This window comes from Petromyzon marinus, unplaced genomic scaffold (genome assembly GCF_048934315.1).
Source record: "Petromyzon marinus isolate PM22_M1 ecotype Great Lakes invasive population unplaced genomic scaffold, UKy_Petmar_22M1.pri1.0 PM_G_Scaffold_9, whole genome shotgun sequence".
Taxonomy (NCBI): domain Eukaryota; kingdom Metazoa; phylum Chordata; class Hyperoartia; order Petromyzontiformes; family Petromyzontidae; genus Petromyzon; species Petromyzon marinus.
The window spans coordinates 884,316-904,854 of record NW_027423046.1 but is presented as its reverse complement, the minus strand read 5'-3'; the positions used below and the strand labels follow the sequence as shown (position 1 = coordinate 904,854).

The following is a 20,539-nucleotide window of genomic DNA, read 5'->3' as shown; positions in this document are numbered from 1 at the left end:
AAATAATTAAACAAAACTAAACACTCACACGCACATGGGCGCGCGGCGTTCAGCGTGTAGGGCATTAAAAATGGTAGCGTCCTCCCGCGATCTGATTGGTCGCCGCGTGCCAAAGTGGGGAGGGGGGGGGGGCAGCGATCCGATTGGTCGAGAGGCAAACCTGGGAGCGTCTCCGGCGATGGTGCGCAGCGATTGGTCAACAGTTGTCATATGCTAATTTTGGTATGCTAATTAATTTTAATCTGTATGCTAATGCAGTATATTTATCCATACTCATTAAGTTTAATGTTTATCCTAAATTAGTTAAAAATGTATGCTCGTTTAGTTAACCTTCTATGATAGTATTGTTATATTTTTTTATGCTATGATAACAGCAGTGCATATTGCTGTGGTGGTACCTGCTATGATTACAGCAGGTATACTGACTAGTGGTACCTGACACCTCTCCTTCTTTCCACAGAGCTACAAGACAATCAGAGTCTAGTCGTCCTTCACATCGTCAGCAAGACGGATGAGGTGAGCTACGTCTGGCTGTGTGTGGCGCCGAGCGTGAAGATTTTCTTCTCTTCTGCAGCGTGCGTCCACGTCAACTTTCACCATCAAGCGCGCCCAGACTCCTCCACGGCTCCGCTGTCTCTCCTGCCCTCGTCCTCCTGCTTCCGCTCCGTCCGATCGCCCCCCTCTCCTCCCGCCCCTTGCCGTCTCTCTTCACACGCGCACTCCGACCTCCCTCGCATTCCACGTCAGGAGGTACGCCCGAGATCACTCGTCCTGCCCGCACCAACGGCTCACCCATCGTCTGACCGCGTCTCCGTTCAGGCAGGTAAGGGCACCATCACGGCGTAGCGGTTAGCGGCGCTGCGCCATTCTCGCTCAAGGCCAATGCCAGCGACAATTAGGGGCCGTCCGTGAATCACGTCACGCACCTAGAGGGGGGGGGGGGGGCGGGGTCAGACATTTGTGACGATGTGTGACAAGGGGGGGGGGGTTTGAGAAAAGTGACGTCACATCAAATTGCGCAACTATAAATAAATATAAACACGTTCTACTTAATTAGACTTTGTAATGAATGTTTTTTACCTACAACATCAGTATGCAGCGCCACATTAACAACGCACTACAATGACAACAATAGTTTAAAGTGATTTGAAGCATGTTTTATTTTTTGGGGGGGTGGGGGGGAGAGCTTTGTGACGTCATATTTGAGGGAGGGGTCTGACTTTGTGACGTCGTGTGACGATGGGGGCGGGGGTCAAAAATCCTCTAAAATCGCGTGACGTCATTTAAGGTCGGCCCCTTACCTGAAGCAGTCCCGAGCGTCACTTAGGTGGACTCAGCCATAATTAAGGAGGTGGTGAGGTGGGTGGGGGTGCTAACATCAGAATTGGAGAGACGAGCGGCCAGCCGTGGTTCTGTCCACACCAGCCCCTGGTGTTGTTCCATTGCGACCCTCACCGGTGCTCGCTAACAGCGCACGCCCAGTGGGAGTCGATGAGTCCGTGGGTTTCTGTGCGAGTCCGTGGGTCCACGTGTGGGTCTGTGGATGCGTCAGTCTACATTGGGGAGCCTTTGTCTTTGCAGTGTGGGGACTAGTGCAGCACTAGTATGTAGTAGTGTATGGTGCAGTGTATAGTAGTTTATAGTAGTGTAGTGTATAGTGTAGTAGTGTAGTGTATAGTGTAGTGTATAGTAGTGTATAGCTTAGTGTATAGTGTAGTGTATAGTAGTGTAGTGTATAGTAGTGTGTAGTGTATAGTGTAGTGTATAGTAGTGCATATTGTAGTTTTGATTGTAGTGTATAAGTGTATAGTGTAGTATATAATAGTGTATTGTATAGTAGTGTAGTGTATAATAGTGTATATTGTAGTGTATAAGTGTATAGTGTAGTGTATAGTAGTGTATAGTGTAGTGTATAGTGTAGTGTATAGTGTAGTGTAAAGTAGTGCATATTGTAGTGTATAAGTGTATAGTGTAGTGTATAATAGTGTATTGTATAGTAGTGTATATTATAGTGTATAGTGTAGTGTATAATAGTGTTCAGTATAGTGTAGTGTATAGTAGTATAATGTATAGTGTAGTGTATAGTTTAGTATACTAGTGTAGCTAGCCAGGTGGTGACCACACTAGTGCGTGCATCTCCACTCGTCCGTGTTTGCAAGTAAGCGCTCGTGTGTGTATGTGCACCCGCGTGTTTGTTCCTGTCTGTATGTACGCACACTGTTGCACATGGTTCGCTCGTGTGAGTGTGTAGTGGAACGCACTGCTCATGAAAACATTGCCTCGTTACGTGGTAAATGATGCGGCACAACAGGAGGGCACTATAGGGATGAGGCTCTCCAGTCTTGGTGCTGTGAATTAAAACAGCGCCAGGGTGGAGCGTCCCGTCCCTACAGCTCGTAGCTGTGACGGAGCGAGAGTGATCAGCGGACAGCCACCATGGTTGCCAGGTAAGGGGAGACTTCACCCGGAACTCTCCTCCACACGTGTTCCCCGTGAACGTTGTCGCAATAAACGTACGATCAGGAATCTTTAAAATATCCGACCTTTGTTGTTCCGCAAGAATATTGACGCTCAAACTCGTATCGAACTCTTCATGAATTCACTTGGTCAAACAGTTCAGGTACTCGGCAAAGCATTTCACCACCTGGTATGCAACAGTTAAACAATCTACTCCAAATCAACACCGAAATGTCAAATTATCATCCACCATTGACTTCCACATCCTTGGAAGCTATTTGCCATGACGTCCAAGCCATTAAACACCGGAACAACGAACGTGCCATTCAAGTACATCTTGAAACCCATTATCTGAAGAAGTTTATATTAAACAATAACTAAATAATAGAAACACGTTTACAATATTGAGCGAAGTTATAGTCACGGACTTTTTCCAACTTGAGCTCAACAGGACCACAAAAGCTCGGATATGTGGTGTATAATAAATGAATAAATCTGATTGAAATCATCAACTGGCCAAACACTTTACGATTTCAACATCACCTTATAAAAGAATAACATTTTAAATATAAGCGCACAACTTTATCTATCTGTGATGAACGCTGCACTTTCCGTTGTTTTCATGCAGGGGGCGCTGCAAACCTACGCACCCCCTGCATGGACGACGGAGGCGCAGGGACAGACGTTCGATTACGTTGGAATCGATCTGCAGACGGCGGTCTTCTCGCACGGCCAGCTCAGTGTCGCCTTGTCTCGATCCCGCAATCCCAAACAGGTGAAAGTCCGCATCGAACCGAACCCCCGGCAAGGCCATCTACTTAACGACGAGAGAAAATTCACATGAAATGTCCTTTCAATTAAGTCTTCCACATGTAAATTGATACAAGCTTTTAATGAAGAAATAAAATCATCTAATTCAAAACACAATTCAAAGATGTTTCATTTTAAAACTTCAAAACGGAGCATGGGGTACTTGCGTGAATGCGTCCTTCGTGTGCAAATGTTGTGACTTTCCTGGCCTGAAGGCCGTCAACGTGTTGGACCCTTATTGGTGCACAGCGTCTCAACAACAGCAGTGGGGTTTGCTTCAACCGATAGGTAACGAACATCCAGACGTTAATCAGCAAGGAGCATTTATAGTCCCAGTTAGACAAAATCTATGTCAACACGTAAGACAAAACTACAATTCGTGTTGTAGAGAATGTACCTCCTCCTATACGTGTAACTTTTAAGTGGTATGCCTTGTAACTGATGAATGATCCGAGCGTGCTACCTATTTCAAAGACAATGAGTTGCTCCAGATGCTTCGTGGAACACAAAAATACCCTTTGACCTGTATCACAAGAACAACGGGTCTCACCTGAGTTCTCTGTATAGGTTACTTTCAAACACACACACACTTTGTCCTAACATCACTTAATCAATGTTTGACCCTTATAGATCAAATGTTACATGTATGCACAAAACCAGACAAGTATACATTCTAAATTATTGACAGGCATATTAACAAAATTGGATTACTGCAGTGAAATATACTGCATCACATTACATCGTATTAACAAGAAGCTTTTTTAAAAAGTTGCACAGTCTGCTTCACCGTGTATGTAAAACATACTATTGTGTCATTCAAAACGAGTAGGCCATTGCATGCTGCCGTCTGAGTGAAAATGTAGCAAATTCTAAACATTACCTACAAACCACACAACTGAGATGACACATCAATCATCGCCCCCTACTGACAGGCTCTTGTCCACATGCAGGCCGGTGCAGGGCCACCACCTTGTGCCACACAGGGGCAGCTGCTACTTGGGGATGCTCTTTGAGTGTTTCAGGCAAGAACGACACAAAACTCCGAGTTGCTGAGGCGATTAAGCAAGCACCGTGTAAAAGCAATTATTATAACATAGTGAATGCTTAGGAGCTTATTGGCTCTTGCTCCTGGTTAGAGATCTACCAAACCCACGGGCCCACAAAGTGTTCAACTTCACATTCTTGTCATTAAAGGCCTGTGACAAAGGTGCATCTATTGTAGCGACATCGTCTCTGGCTTACACATCTACCAGGTCTCCACATGACTTTGGATTGTCTCGGAGGAAGTCCACCCACACCTCCACTTCCACAAACTGCTGGGAGTTGCCTCGCTCTGCCTCACAGTCAGAATTCTCCTCCTGCTTCACGTTGCCTCCATCGATGTGAAGGTCCCATTTTGGAGTTGAATCTTCATCTTCACATTTCACCTTCACTTCTTCCCTCTTCACCATCACTTCTTCCCTCTTCACCATCACCTCTTCATATTTCACCTCGATACCTTTAAAAGTGTCCAAGCTGGGATTTTCGTCCGGTTCTTGTTTCATGAGGGATGGGCTTATTGTGGCACTTTGGCTTTCACAAGCTGATTTCAGATTCCACTCCTTGCAGATCTTCTGATGCTTCCGTGTTCTCTGGTGTACTTGAAGATTTTATGAATGTGCAAACGCCTTCCCGCAGAGTGCACCTGAAGGGTTTCTCTCCCGTGTGTGTTCTCTGGTGTACTTTAAGATGTGATGACTGTGCAAACATCATCCCACACAGAGTGCACCTCAAGGGTTTCTCTCCTGTCTGTGTTCTCTGGTGTACTTGAAGATTTGATGAATGTGCAAATGCCTTCCCGCACACACTGCACTTGAAGGGTTTCTCTCCCGTGTGTACTCTGGTGTTTTTTAAGAGTAGATGACTGTGAAAATGCCTTCCCACACACACTGCACTTGAAGGGTTTCTCTCCCGTGTGTTCTCTGGTGTGATTTAAGACCAGATGACTGTGAAAATGCCTTCCCACACACACTGCACTTGAAGGGTTTCTCTCCCGTGTGTTTTCTGGTGTGTTTTAAGAGCAGATGAATGTGAAAATGCCTTCACACACAGTGCACTTGAAGGGTTTCTCTCCCGTGTGTGTTCTCTGGTGCTTTTAAGAACAGATGACCGTGAAAATGTCTTCCCACAAACACTGCACTTGAAGGGTTTCTCTCCCGTGTGTATTCTCTGGTGTGTTTTAAGAGATGTGTGTGTCACTGTGTGTGTCACTGTGCCTGGCACAAGCGTCGTGGTGACGTCACCGCCACTTAGTGGCGAATGGCGGTTGTTGTTGTGTCACTGAGTCACTGTGTGTCACTGAGTGTGTACACTGTGTGTGTGTACACTGTGTCACTGTGTATACACTGTGTATGTACCCTGTTTGTGTCCACATTGAACCAAACCCCCGGCAAGGCCATCTACTTAATGACGAGAGAAAATTCACACGAAATGTACTTTTCAATGAAGTCTTCCAGATGTAAATTGATACAAGCTTTTAATGAGTAAATAAAATCATCTAATTCAAAACACAACACAATTCAAAGATGTTTCATTTTAAAACTTCAAAACGGAGCATGGGGTACTTGGGTGAATGCGTCCTTAGTGTGCAAATGTTGTGACTTTCCTGGCCTGAAGGCCGTCAACGTGTTGGACCCTTATCGGTGCACAGCGTCTCAACAACAGAAGTGGGGTTTGCTTCAACCGATAGGTACGAACATCCAGACGTCAATCAGCAAGGTGCATTTCTAGTCCTAGTTAGACAAAATCGTATGTCAACACGTAAGACAAAACTAGAATTCGTGTTGTAGAGAATGTACCTCCTCCTATACGTGTAACTTTCAAGTGGTATACCTTGTAACTGATGAATGATTCGAGCGTGCTCCCTATTTCAAAGACAATGAATTGCTCCAGAGGCAGACGCTTCGTGAAACACAAAAGTACCCTTTGATCTGTATCACAAGAACAACGGGTCTCACCCAAGTTCTCTGTACAGGTTACTTCCAAACACACACACACACACACTTTGTCCTAACATCACTTATTCAATGTGTGACCCTCAGACAAAATGTTACATGTACGCGCACAATCAGACAAGTATTAATTCTAAATGATTGACGGGCATATCAACAACATTGAATTACTGCAGCGAAATTGACTGCATCACGTTACATCGTATTAACAAGAAGTTATTTACAAATACGCACCGTCTGCTTAACAGTGTATGTACACTGTACTATTGTTGCGTCATTCAAAACGAGTAGGCCGTTGCATGCTGGCGTCTGGGTCAAAATGTATCAAATTCTAAACATTACGCTACAAATAATAGATCACGGCGTTTCGATGGCAACACAAGCAATCGTCATCAGGTGGGACAAGCACAGCAGCAATAAGAAGAAACTGCTGGAGTAGGCGCCTACTACTTCAGCAGTTTCTCTTGCTGTGGTTGGCCCACGTGATGACGATTGCTTGTGTTGTGATCTAAACGCCGTGATCTGTTATGTTTCTACCCACGTGGTGACTTTACCGAAATAACTCAAGAGTGTGGATTCCTGCAGTCACGACAGCTTCGAATCAAGATTACCTACAAACAACACAACTGAGATGACGCATCAATCATCGCCCCCTACTGACAGGCTCTTGTCCACATGCAGGCCGGTGCAGGGCCACCACCTTGTGCCACACAGGGGCAGCTGCTACTTGGGGATGCTCTTCGAGTGTTTCAGACGAGGTACGACACGAAACTTTGAGTTGCTGAGGCGATAAAGGAAGCACCGTGTAAATGCAATTGTTATAACATAGTGAATGCTTGGGAGCTTATTGTCTCTCGCTCCTGGTTACAGATCTACCCAACCCATGGGCCCACAAAGTGTTCAACTTCACGTTCTTGTCATTAAAGGCCTGTGACAAAGGTGCATCTATTGGAGCGACATCGTCTCTGGCTTACACATCTACTGGGTCTCCACTTGACTTTGTATTGTCTCGGAGGAAGTCCACCCACACCTCCACTTCCACAAACTGCTGGGAGTTGCCTCACTCTGCCTCACAGTCAGAATTCTCCTCCTGCTTCACGATGTGAAGGTCCCATTTTGGAGTTGAATCTTCACCTTCACATTTTACCTTCACCATCACCTCTTCACATTTCACCATCACCTCTTCATATTTCACCTTCACCTCTTCATATTTCACCTCGATACCTTCAAAAGTGTCCAAGCTGGGATTTTCTTCCGGTTCGTGTTTCATGAGGGATGGGCTCATTGCGGCACTTTGACTTTCACAAGCTGATTTCAGACGCCACTCCTTGTGGATCTTCTGATGCTTCTGTGTTCTCTGGTGTACTTGAAGATTTGATGAATGTGCAAATGCCTTCCCGCAAACACTGCACTTGAAGGGTTTCTCTCCCGTGTGTGTTCTCTGGTGTTTTTTAAGAGCAGATGACTGTGAAAATGCCTTCCCACACACAGTGCACGTGAAGGGTTTCTCTCCCGTGTGTTCTCTGGTGTGCTTTAAGAGCAGATGACTGTGAAAATGGCTTCCCATACACACTGCACTTGAAGGGTTTCTCTCCCGTGTGTGTTCTCTGGTGTTTTTTAAGAGCAGATGACTGTGAAAATGCCTTCCTACAAACACTGCACTTAAAGGGTTTCTCTCCCGTGTGTGTTTTCTGGTGTCTTTGAAGATTATATGAATCTGGAAATGCCTTCCCACACACAGTGCACTTGAAGGGTTTCTCTCCCATGTGTGTTCTCTGGTGTGTTTTAAGACGAGATGACCATGAAAATGCATTCCCACACACACTGCACTTGAAGGGTTTCTCTCCTGTGTGTGTTCTCTGGTGTTTTTTAAGAGTAGATGAATCTGAAAATGTCTTCCCACACACACTGCACCTGAAGGGTTTCTCTCCCGTGTGTGTTCTCTGGTGTGTTACAAGAGGAGATGACTGTGAAAACGCCTTCCCACACACACTGCACCTGAAGGGTTTCTCTCCTGTGTGTGTTCTCTGGTGGTTCTGAAAAACTGATGGCCATGCAAATGCCTTGTTACACACAGTACATTTGAAGGGTTTCTCTCCTGTGTGAGTTCTCTGGTGCCGTGTCACATCTCCAGTCCGATCCGTGCTGTATGCACACCAGTCGCATTGGAGCCTTGTCCTACCGAGCTGCGCTGACTGCATTTACTCCATCAGACCAATTCTGCGGAGGAAGCGTCAGAGGAAGTGTCAGCTGCAGACAGAAAAAAATAATATCCACACCATCTACACGTCAGTATCGAGGCACAGAGGAATGCATATATAGTCACATGTGACTTACACGTTTATATTCATATATTCATGATGTAGTAAAAACTTTCCCAAATTAATCACAGGGCTGTTATGGCACACAATGAGAGGGCAAATGGTTATAAACATGCCTGGAAGCCCTCGTATCTTCAAAATTAATGTTCACCCAAAACTCCGAGCACACAATTTCGGCTGTCTGGCTACAAAAGGAATATTTATGAGCGCTAAATTCAGCTGACATAGCAAAGGGTGTTGAAAACAATACTATCTGTGTTAATTCATAAATTAATTCATAAATCAATGTTCAATCGCAACTTAGAGGTGTGAATCCAGGCTCAGATCTCCTTGAATGCTGGGATGAACAGTTCCGACTTCAGCTGCATGTGCGTGCTGTGTTAACTTCCTGTTTCCATTCGTATAAAGAGTTCCAGAGGAAAACAAAAGTAAACTATTGTTATGATATAACCTCCGTGTTCAACAGAGTTAATAGACGTTACTGCAAACACAAACTGTACACTGTCACTGGGTAAACAGGCGGTGGCGTGTCTAGAATCACGCCTGGCCACCTTCATCTGCTTGGCATGAATGCTTCCTCACTGCACCAAGTAATTAATTGAGGATCAACGAACACAGCCGAGGCTAACTGGAGTTTGCGTGTCTCTCTCTGTGGTGAGATGTTAACTACCTCACCTGGTATACAGGAAGTCGTGGGTTCGATCCCGACCCTGACGCCTGCTGTATATTTGGAGTTTGTGTCACTCTGTTTAGCGTCTTTGACCGATAGACATTGACACACGTATTCTTGTTTCTTTCAGTAAAGTTACGTAGATAGAAAATAACAATAACAGATAATATAATTACATTATATAAAGACCACTTGTGTTGCGATCAAAACGACGTGAGTTTTTTTGCTTTATTTACATTTTTTTGTTATTTTCATTTTATTTTCTATCTACGTGACTTTACCGAAAGAACCAAGAATATTAATTCCTACAGTCACCAAAGTTTTAAGTCAAAACATTCACACACGTTGACAAAGCCTCACCTTGTGTTGTTGTGGGCAGGTCGCTTCTGATGACAAGAGCGGTATAGCAGCTCAAGCGGGCTTGGCCTGGTGAAAAAAATAAAAACTGCGTGAATATTGACAATAAAACAAAGTTACAAAGTGGCGAGCCGGGTGAAGACAAATTAAACTTAAGCGAGATAATTAAAGTGAATGCCATCAGGCGAGGGCAGGAGGCAAGGCCCCGCGTGGCTAGGCCCCGCGTTGTAAAGTTCCAACCTGGACATCGATTCCAATGCTCGCTGCTACTCAGTTGACATCCCTACGAGAGAGAGCGAGGCTCTACCTTGGTAAACAACAACAACCACCATAACCACCACCACAACAACCACAATCGCAATGAGAATTTCTCACCTCGGATTTCAGTGCAGGAAGCGATAGCTTCCTGCAGCAGGTGACATGACGTCACTTCCGGGGAACGGGACACGCCCCTCCTACAATGAGCTTCTCCGTAAATAAATAAATTAGAGTATGAATAAATTATGTTAATGTGCCTTTCGATATTAGTTCATTTTAGTTCATTTGTTCATTTGTTTGGTATAGCCCTGTGAGCCATTCGGCTCTTGAATCGGGTGCAACCGCAACAAACAAAAAACATGAACAAGAAAACATCTTAAAATGATTATGTGACTGTGCAAACAGAAAATACAGGAAAAAAATATCAAAATATTCCTGAAATAGCACCGTACACCAACTCTGTGTGCAAAAACCCCAGTGGGATGCAAGTCAAATAACAACAACCACAATAGAATCAGAATCAGAAAGGGTTTTATTCGCCATGAAAGTTCACACCGACACGGAATTTACTTTGGCAGGATGGTGCATACATTCAACATATAGGAATCTAAAATCTTAAATAAGTTTTAAACAAGTCTTACTATAATAATAAGGGTTAAAAGTATAACACCAAGGGGCTAAAGTATATAAAATTTAATAAATATCGAATATAAAATAGCTTTAAGATATAATTTAAAAATAAAAAAAATACAAATAGGTTAACATAGTTAATATCGGCAAGGTGTCATTATGTAGATAACTAAGATTAAGGCCATCAGTCTAACTCCGTACTACAATAAACATTAACATGGCCTAAACCAAAAAAACTTTTCGAAATCACCAAAATAAAAGCCATAAATGCAATGTAACAGTGATCATAGGGAGTGTGACCGAATTTTTTACAATAAACTACATGAATAAATTATAACACCAAAATCTAGAGCCATATTTTAGGCCACTGAATAGCAGTGGCAGCTAGGGGTGTACAACTCCTCTAGAGCAGTTTTGAGTGAAGATCTCATAGGTAGTGATTCAAGTTGCAGTTTATTGGCAATAGCATTCCAGACCCTGGGGTCATGAATAGCAAAGGCCCTTCCTCCAGTTTTTGTACGGCAATAGGGAATGTGAAGCTGGTAAATGAGCGAAGACCTGAGGTCAAATTTGTTCTTTGAAACAGAGAGGAAATCCAGTAGGTAGTCTGCGGAATTTTTTGTAAGTACATCGTGAATAAATAAGATCTGGTGCACAAGCCGTCGAACATTAAGAGATGTTAAGTTTGACCCAAATGTAGAGATCACAGTGGTGAGTCTATGGGGCAGTGTTGAGTCTATGGGCAGTGTTGAGTCTATGGACAGTGTTGAGTCTATGGGCAGAGTTGAGTCTACGGGCAGTGTTGAGTCTATGGTGCAGTGTTGAGTATATGGGCAATGTTGAGTCTACGGGCAGTGTTGAGTCTACGGGCAGTGTTGAGTCTATGGGCAGTGCTGAGTCTATTATGGTGCAGTGTTGAGTCTATGGTGCAGTGTTGAGTCTATGGGCAGTGTTGAGTATATGGGCAGTGCTGAGTCTATGGGCAGTGTTGAGTCTATGGGCAGTGATGAGTCTATGGGCAGTGTTTATCAATTCTACAGAATCTGAGCCTCGCTCGCACTGCGTGTTCGCCTATCCGCACTACGATTTATAAAAGCGCCCTGCTAAGGCCTCACGTGATAACAGCCCCGCCGAGTCGCCTGCCCGTGATTCGAGGCACGGAACGTCGAATCTCCTCCTCCACCACGACCACACGAGGACATTGCTTTGTTTGTAACCTCACCACGAAGGAGGATATAGCTCAAGACCCCCCCCCAGACACCTACGCAGCGTTGCGCTGGTGAGTGCCGTGTTGAGGCCTATTCCGGGAGTGTCACCGGTCTCGGCTAGATTGCCCAGCCGGCCGAGGCGGCACTTTGGCCGGCTACAGATGCCGCTGTCATGCGATGGTCTCCATAGAGACCTGGAAGATGGTCTCTAGGTTATGTTGTGGGTTAGCAAGCTTCCAAAGGATGCCTGAAGGCTGCCGCTAGGCTTTTGTAACGAATCTTTGCTGCGTGTTTTAAACTTGAATTGTTTGCGATGCACGCGTGTCAATGTGGTGATGCGTCGCTCAAAGACTTCACTCGAGCGCGTCGTGTTCAAGCTCGCTTTGTCTACCTTAGGAGCTTACAAAGTGCGCCCAATAATTTACCGTGCGTCTGCCTCTTAGACCCGAGTGAATCGCTTGAACAAGTGCACATTCAGAAGCATAAACTCTGCGAGTATCTCGTTTTAAATTTTGATTTGAAGCTTTCGTAACTGCGGTAATTCATATTCTTAGCTCTTTCGGTAAAGTCACGTTGAAGGGAAACAATAAAATATATATATAAAACAATAAAAATTCTCATGACGTTTCAACCTGATGACGACCGTTTGTGTTATGGTCGAAACGTCGTGAGAATTTTTATTGTTTTATATATTTTATTATTTTATTGTTTCCCTTCAATGTGACTTTACCGAAAGAGTTAAGAATATCTCGTTTTATTCATAGTCCGTGTTTCCAAGGATAAAACAAATTGCACATTCTCATTACCAATACATCGACCTGGCTGGCGGTCACAGTTGCCAGGAGCCCCTTTCCCTGTCAGCTTGACATTTTTTTCAACTCAATTGTTTTTATTACACAGCTCTTGGACAGACGTGCGGCAGTGTTGGTTTATATCCTGGAAGGTGCTCTCACTTCAGGGGGTGTTTCATTGATGGGAAAAAAACCTGAGCTGGGGCTGTAATCAATGTTGTTTTATTGATCTAGTTTAAAACATCAGCACGAACATCGGTGCCAAACTAACACGATGTGAGGCGCTAGATTTGAAGCTTTCGTGATGTGCAAGGATTCATACTCTTTGGATTTTTTTCGGTAAAGCCGCAGAGGTAAAAAAAATAAAGTTAAACCCAAGTTAAACTTTAGCAGCCTTATAGTTTACAGCAGTATGCTCTGCAAGGCAACCAGTTTGTCAGCTTAACTACTGCCCCCTGCCTCTGGTTCATGTGTGTAACGCTCTTCAACCTGCACACGGCCATCTCTCCGTCCCCCCCAACCCCCTGCAGCATAACAGAAGGCGGCTTAACTTAGCCCCCCCCCACGGCCCTTCTTATCTCCCCCCCCCCTTAACCTGTATACAATCTCGGGTGTCTTAGAGTTCTCTTCACCTGATGCAGCAATTTTGCCGTGACGGTTTCCACCTCAAGACGGAAGCTTGTGCTGCTGCCTCCGAAACGTCGTGATTTTAATTGAGTTGTTTTTTTCATTTATTTATTTTATAGATTTTTTTTTACCTACGTGACTTTAGCAAAAAAAACAAAGAGTCCGATGCGAGGAGGCGTTTCCCCCAACGTTCGTTTTCTGCGGTGGCAAAAAATGCAGCCTCTGCGAAACGATGAGAACCTAAACATTTTGCTCAACACAGGAGGAACGTGTCCATCAGTGAGGGAGCCTTAGGCATGACTCCAATTGTCCCGTTGTGAAGGAGGAGGTCTTTAACCCGGCATGGTTGTCACCTGGTGTACAGGAGGTCGTGGGGTTTGATACCGACCCTGACATTCCCTGCTCTATCTTTGGAGTTGACGTTTCTCGCGCCCCGCGGCCGCGTGGATTTCTCTCCCAGAGTCCTCGGTTTTTTCCCCTCCACATTCAGAAACGCCACGCGTTTAGAGTATTTTGCCCTAAATGTCCACTTGATATCAGCCCACCGTTTATGGGCCAATGTCTCTTCTTAAAAAGAGCTATGTAGCACGGTGGTGTGCTTCGCGTGGCAAGATTAAACATTGGTTAGTTTTATTAGTATATATTTTTTTTTAAAGTGATTTGTTTTACTCTTCCTGTAACTCTGCACTCACGCCGTGTTTTTGTTTTGTGTTTGTTGTCATGTTTCTGACCCAGCGCCACAGCTGGACATCTGTGAAAAAAGAGCTTCATAGCGCTTTGGATTCCTCCTCTTGCAGTCTAAATAAATATCATTCCCACTGCTCCTCCTACTCCCTCCCCTTCACCCCTCCTAGCCAAGTGAAGGAAGCCGCCAGGCCGACCATCTGTCACCCCCCCCCCCCCATGGAGACTTTCCACACCACCACCCGTTTAGTGGCCTTGCTGGTCGTTGTGCTGGGCGACCGTCACAACCCCTTCGCCCTGCCCCTTGACCGTGAGTAGCAAACAGTGCCGCTACCCCACTTGAGACGATGCCCCCTCTCAACGCTACTCCCACTAAAGGCCATCGACTAAACTCGACTCTTTTGACTTCACCAGGCAATGCCCACTGAGCTTCGTGGCTCTTTTTTTTTCAGAAGCACCCCGGCTCTTGCAAATGATAGCTTCAACGAAGCACTTCGACGTTCAAGCGGGGCCGAGTACTCGAAACACTTGTGGGTATCTGTTTGAGTAGTGTGTGGGTCTCTGTGTGAGTAGTGTGTGGGTATCTGTGTGAGTAGTGTGTGGGTCTCTGTGTGAGTAGTATGTGGGTCTCTCTGTGAGTAGTGTGTGGGTCTCTGAGTGAGTAGTCTGTGGGTCTCTGTGTGAGTAGTGTGTGGGTCTCTGAGTGAGTAGTGTCTGGGTCCCACACACAGAGACACACAGACTACTCACACAGAGACACACAGACTACTCACACAGAGACTCACACACTACTCACTCAGAGACCCACACACTACTCACACACAGAGACCCACACACTACTCACACAGAGACCCACACACTACTCACACAGAGAGACCCACACACTACTCACACAGAGACCCAATACACTACTCACACAGAGATCCACAGACTACTCACACAGAGACCCACACACTACTCACACAGAGACCCACACACTGCTCACACAGAGAGACCCACACACTACTCACACAGAGACCCATACACTACTCACACAGAGACCCACACACTGTTCACATAGAGACCCAGACACTACTCACAGAGAGACCCACACACTACTCACACAGAGAGACCCACACACTACTCACACAGAGACCCACACACTACTCACATAGAGACCCAGACACTACTCACACAGAGACCCACACACTACTCACACAGAGACCCACACACTACTCACATAGAGACCCAGACACTACTCACAGAGAGACCCACACACTACTCACACAGAGAGACCCACACACTACTCACACAGAGACCCACACACTACTCACACAGAGACCCACACACTACTCACACAGAGAGACCCACACACTACTCACACAGAGACCCACACACTACTCACATAGAGACCCACAGACTACTCACAGAGAGACCCACACACTACTCACAGAGAGACCCACAGACTACTCACACAGAGAGACCCACACACTACTCACACAGAGACACACACTACTCACACAGAGACCCACACACTACTCACACAGAGACCCTACTAACACTCTGCTGTATTTTCGCCCGCAGCTGCGGTTATCATCTCTGGCCACGTACGGTACCAAAGAAGCTCACATCAGGTGTATGCAGCAAAGCAGCAACCTCCGGACACACGACGGAAAGGTGCACGGTTGCGACATCACACACACACATGTACAGGGCCCAGTTGAGTACGCAGTTTGTTAAGGTGCAGCACTGCAAGTACTTGCTCGGCCCGGAGCGACCCCCCCCCCCACCCTCGGGAGCGACCTCTGCCCGCTCGCTGTCTCTGCCCCCCCCACCACCGCCTCACACAGCCAGCCCCCCGTCGATGCTGACGGAGCCAGACAGGATGTACAGGGCGAGAGAGGGAGAGGCGGTGTACATGGAGTGCTCGGTGTGGCCGCCCGCCACCATCCTGTGGTGAGACCGAACGCTGCGCCTGAGCGTCCGTCCCTCTCCGCCTCTCCTCTCGCTCTCCGCTCGCTGGAGACTCTTTTTGTTTATTTCACCGCCTGATGCCCACCGAGCCGTGCAGCTGTTTTTCAGAAGCTACCCGGCCATGTCGCAAACGACAGCCCTGACGACGAAGAGGCTCCTCGTTCATTCGGCACACCGTCATCGCGCTTCGACGCTCCCTGTCGCGAGGGCTGTACGTGCCCTGAACTTCTTTCGCACCCTACGTGGCCAACCGTGCTAATCAGAGGTACGGGGGTTGAGTCTGTTTTGTGAATGCCGCCAGCGGGTTTGCATGGCTGGCCACGTACGGAGCGAAAGAAGTTCAACATAGAACACTCCCATAGACTTCAATGTTAAAGACTCCCATAGACTTCAATGTTAAAGACTCCCATAGACTTCAATGTTAAAGGTTCCCATAGACATTAATGTTAAAGACTCCAATAGGCTTCAATGTTAAAGGCTCCCATAGGCTAACATTTATAATTTCGCGCGCGCGGGGGTGGGGTTGGGTGACTGTCGATGGCCGCCACGCGGACGTGGCTCAGAGCAAGAGAGTGAGAGGGGCACTCAACGCGGCGGAGGGCCGCGTGAACCTCGCCGCTCCAACGTCCCGCGGGACGTTCGCCTCCGCGTCTCCCGAAGCCGCCGACCCCGGATCTCAAATCCCCCGACGGCATCGCCGTCAAACCGCAACGGTTCACGCCCCCCACGCCCCCCACGCCCCCCACGCCTTCCCGCGCACCGCCAGGTTCAGGAACTACCGGAGCTTGAATGTTGAGGGCGAGCGCTTCCAGATCTTCGAGAACGGCACCCTTCGCATCCTGGACTTGCGGCGCGAGGACACGGACACTTACACCTGCTTCGCCACCAACAACCTCAACACAGACCAGCTGCGGGCGCACCTCTCCGTCGAAGGTGAGCAAAGTCGCCGCCGGCAACAAACCCGCCGGCCGGAATCCCTCTCCGATCCGGCGCCGAGCCATTAACCGCCGCCGTCGAAGACGAAGATCCTCCGCCGTGTAGCCTCAACAGGCCGCGGGGGCGAGCGCCGTTAGCGAGCGGCGCCTGTGAAGGCCGGCACGGCGCACGAGGGGGCGGGTGGCCGGCGCCACGCCCGACCGCCTTTGTCTCCCCGGTGCTGGCGATGTTCGCCACACACCGCGCCGGGTGCTCGTTTGAGGCCGAGTCGACCTAGGGGAGGCCCAAGACCGGTTCAGATAATCGTCACCGCGTGTTGGTGGCCGTGAGCGGGAATCGAACTCGGGTTCGCAGGGTTCGTAGCGCGGTGTAGCGCGGTGTAGACCGCTACACCCGCCACCGCCACCATTAACTACCACCACCATCACCCCCACAACCACCCCCACAGTGGCGCCGGGCGGTGAGGAGGAGGACGAGGAGGAGGACGAGGAGGACGAGGAGGAGGACGAGGAGGGAGACGAGGAGGAGGACGAGGAGGAGGACGAGAAGGAGGAGGACGAGGAGGAGGGCCAGGACGATGGCAAGGAGGCCTCTACGTCCTCGCCATCGGCCCCCAACGCCGGTAGCGGCCGTGACGGCGGTGCTGACGATGGCGAGGATGACGACGACGAGCTGTTAGCTACCTCGCCAGGTACGCGGGAGGGCGGCGGCTTGGATCGTCTGACCACCCTGACGATGCAAATGGCCGTGGTCAGCCCAATGAGATCGGCGGCGCGGAAAGTCCTGGGTTTTAAAAAAACTTGGTTTCTGGCCACCCCGTGAATCTCCATTTGCTGCTCGGGTTCCCAAGTGCTTGCTCCATTCATGCTTGGATTCAATGTTAAAGGCTCCCATAGACTTCAATGTTAAAGGCTCCCATAGACTTCAATGTTAAAGACTCCCATAGACTTCAATGTTAAAGGCTCCCATAGACTTCAATGTTACAGGCTCTCATAGACTTCAATGTTAAAGGCTCCCACAGACTTCAATGTTAAAGGCTCCCACAGACTTCAATGTTAAAGGCTCCCGTAGACTTCAATGTTAAAGGCTCCCGTAGACTTCAATGTTAAAGGCTCCCGTAGACTTCAATGTTAAAGGCTCCCGTAGACTTCAATGTTAAAGGCTTCCATAGACTTCAATGTTAAAGGCTCCCATAGACTTCAATGTTAAAGGCTCCCATAGACTTCAATGTTAAAGGCTCCCATAGACTTCACTGTTAAAGGCTCCCATAGACTTCAATGTTAAAGGCTCCCATAGACTTCAATGTTAAAGTCTCCCATAGACTTCAATGTTAAAGGCTCCCATAGACTTCAATGTTAAAGGCTCCCATAGACTTCTATGTTAAAGGCTCCCATAGACTTCAATGTTAAAGGCTCCCATGGACTCATGGAGGTGCACACATCGAGGGCAGTCAACCAATTTGCGGTCAAACGGAGATAAAATAACGCTTTGACAATAAAACGATTCTCAGCATCGCAACTCTGGGCAGGGGTTTGCTGTTTTGGCAAAGAGCGTTGTTGACACGCGGGTGGCGGTGGTGGTGGTGGTGGTGGTCCACCGCTCACCGCAGAGGAGTTACAATCGGGCACCTGACGTCGATGATGTGACAGTCGGCGTTTTAATTTACCAAATAGTTTTAAACGTAGTGTGATGGATCGTCTCTCTGAATGAGTGATTGGGTGGGTGGGTGAGTGGCTGAGTGAACAAGTGAGGAAGAGGTTTCAGTCTCAACTACCAACAACCTCCAACAAATCTTCCATCCCCTAGGAGGTGGTGGCGGTGGTGGTGTTAGTGGTGTTGGTGGTGTTGGTGTTGGTGGTGTTGGTGTTGGTGGTGTTGGTGGTGGTGTTGGTGGTGGTGGGGTGTTGGTGGTGTTGGTGGTGGTGTTGGTGGTGATGTTGGTGGTGATGTTGGTGGTGGTGTTGGTGGTGTTGGTGGTGATGTTGGTGGTGTTGGTGGTGATGTTGGTGGTGGTGTTGGTGGTGATGTTGGTGGTGGTGTTGGTGTTGGTGGTGTTGGTGGTGTTGGTGTTGTTGGTGGTGGTGGAAATGGAGGAGGAGGCGGAGGGTTGTAGGAGGCCCCCCCGGTACTCGTACATCGCTCTCATCGTAGCGATGGCGACTGACGTCTCGTTTCTCCGCTTGCCCCTTTGCAGCGGCGATGGCGTCATCAGCAGCGGCGACGACGTCAGTGGTGACGACGTCAGCGGGGCGGGCGTCCGCCACCAGCAAGGCGTCTTGCTGCCCCGGTGCCGCTTGGCCCACGGCGCTTCTGCTCGCGCTGGTGCCGTCGTTGGCGCGCGGCGGCGACGTCTAGAAGGAAGCTTTTCTTTCTCGCTCTCGCAAAAAATCTTTACGATTTGCGATGCCCCGTTGCGTTCCGACATTGTTTCTCGTTTCCACGCATTCACGTTGTCCCGAGTTTTATTCGGGGAAAAAAGTAACTCGCCGTGTGCCCGCGACGTCTCGCGGAGAGCCGTCTTGCGTGACGATTTTAAACGCGAGTTGCGACTGAGTCATGCCCTGAAGTTGTTCCGTGCTGCTGCTGCCGTGCTGAAGACGTAATGATAAAGGCGCCAAGTTAGCTGTTGCTGCTGTTGTTGACACAAATGTTGCCGTTGTTGATGGTCCAGCTGAGGCAGGGAGAAGCTGCCTTAGTCTTGCGGGGCGAACGCTGTTGTGGATCTGGTGGGTGGGGGGGGGGCGCTGTGGTGCTCTGTGAGTGATGTACAGCAAAGGGAGACTAGAGTCTTGTGCGTCCGTCTCGTCTCACACGCTTAGGTGAGGACATCACTGATTAAGAATATTATTTTGTTACCAGGTTAAGAAGGGCCCACAACTGGGGCCTATCGTTGGCTTCCGATTTCACCGATTTTCCTCGAGTCGAAATAAAAACATCTGATTGTGAATATAACAGCACGAGCTTTAACTACCCGGCTTCGCCCGGGACTTGGATTCACCACGTCCGGCCGCCTTTGTCTCCCGATGTTCACACCACAACATTTACACGTTTGAGGCTGAGTCGACCTAGGGGAGGCCCAGGACCGGTTGAAATAATCGTCACCGGTGGTGGCCGTGAGCGGGAATCGAACTCGGGTCGCCGGGTTCGTAGCGCAGCGTAGCGCTAACCACTACACTACCGCTCCCCCCCCCACACACAGACACACACAGACACACACACAGCCACACACAGACACACAGACACACACAGACACAGACACACACACACACAGAGACACACACAGACACACACACAGACACACACAGACAACGCTAACCGCTACACTACAATGCGTTACGCTTCCACGTGCGCGGGTCACGTGACAGATTTGATGTCACAGCTCACTTGCCGTGCAAAAAATAAATGCATTATTGAGATCCCCTCCCCCCCTAAAATAGAAGCTAAAAGTGTATTTTTATAATGTTTGCACGGTGTACAGTCTGGAAAGTACCCACATGGCAAATTTAAAGTTTGTTGCATGTCGGGAAGTACGCTAAACATTTTGAACAGACACACATAATCACAACTTTGCCTTTTATATATCTGGAGATAAGGGAAACTACCGTTCGCAAACTATCACGGTTTGAAAGAGACGCTTAACGACGCCTCGGTGGTGTTTAAAGAAGTTGTTACCACGTAAAATCTCCACATTCTATGGGGAGCAAAATAAACATCATGCTCCAGTTTAAATGCCCCGACCACCCGTGAGATCACCACGGAGCTTAGGCCAAGTTCGCTGACAGGTCACGGGACAGACCCAGATGCCATGGGTTGACTCACTTGAGACAATTGGCAGATGCATCACAGT

At 47.9% G+C, this 20,539-nt stretch overlaps 1 protein-coding gene and 1 long non-coding RNA gene across 5 annotated transcripts; one reads left to right on the top strand and one right to left on the bottom strand.

Annotated features, from left to right (window-relative positions):
- Window positions 1-5,765: 5,765 nt before the first annotated feature.
- LOC142921776 (uncharacterized) lies at window positions 5,766-10,049 on the bottom strand. The gene is made up of 3 exons (XR_012939656.1): window positions 9,981-10,049; window positions 9,609-9,674; window positions 5,766-8,477 (listed from the first exon to the last, which is right to left on the bottom strand). It is a non-coding gene; the product is annotated as an uncharacterized LOC142921776 (long non-coding RNA).
- Window positions 10,050-11,563: 1,514 nt separating this feature from the next.
- Window positions 11,564-19,644, top strand: LOC142921775 (uncharacterized). 4 transcript variants are annotated; one of them, XM_076063099.1, is made up of 8 exons: window positions 11,564-11,772; window positions 13,974-14,113; window positions 14,256-14,333; window positions 15,367-15,459; window positions 15,633-15,738; window positions 16,523-16,689; window positions 17,141-17,383; window positions 18,887-19,644. In XM_076063099.1, exons 2-8 carry the CDS (start codon window positions 14,023-14,025, stop codon window positions 19,045-19,047), a joined length of 939 nt encoding a protein of 312 aa, XP_075919214.1. In that variant the 5' UTR covers window positions 11,564-11,772; window positions 13,974-14,022; the 3' UTR covers window positions 19,048-19,644. The 4 variants fall into 4 exon arrangements, with proteins under 4 accessions (XP_075919214.1, XP_075919216.1, XP_075919215.1 ...); XM_076063101.1 differs by lacking the exon at window positions 13,974-14,113; XM_076063100.1 differs by lacking the exon at window positions 14,256-14,333.
- The last annotated feature ends 895 nt before the right edge of the window (window positions 19,645-20,539 follow it).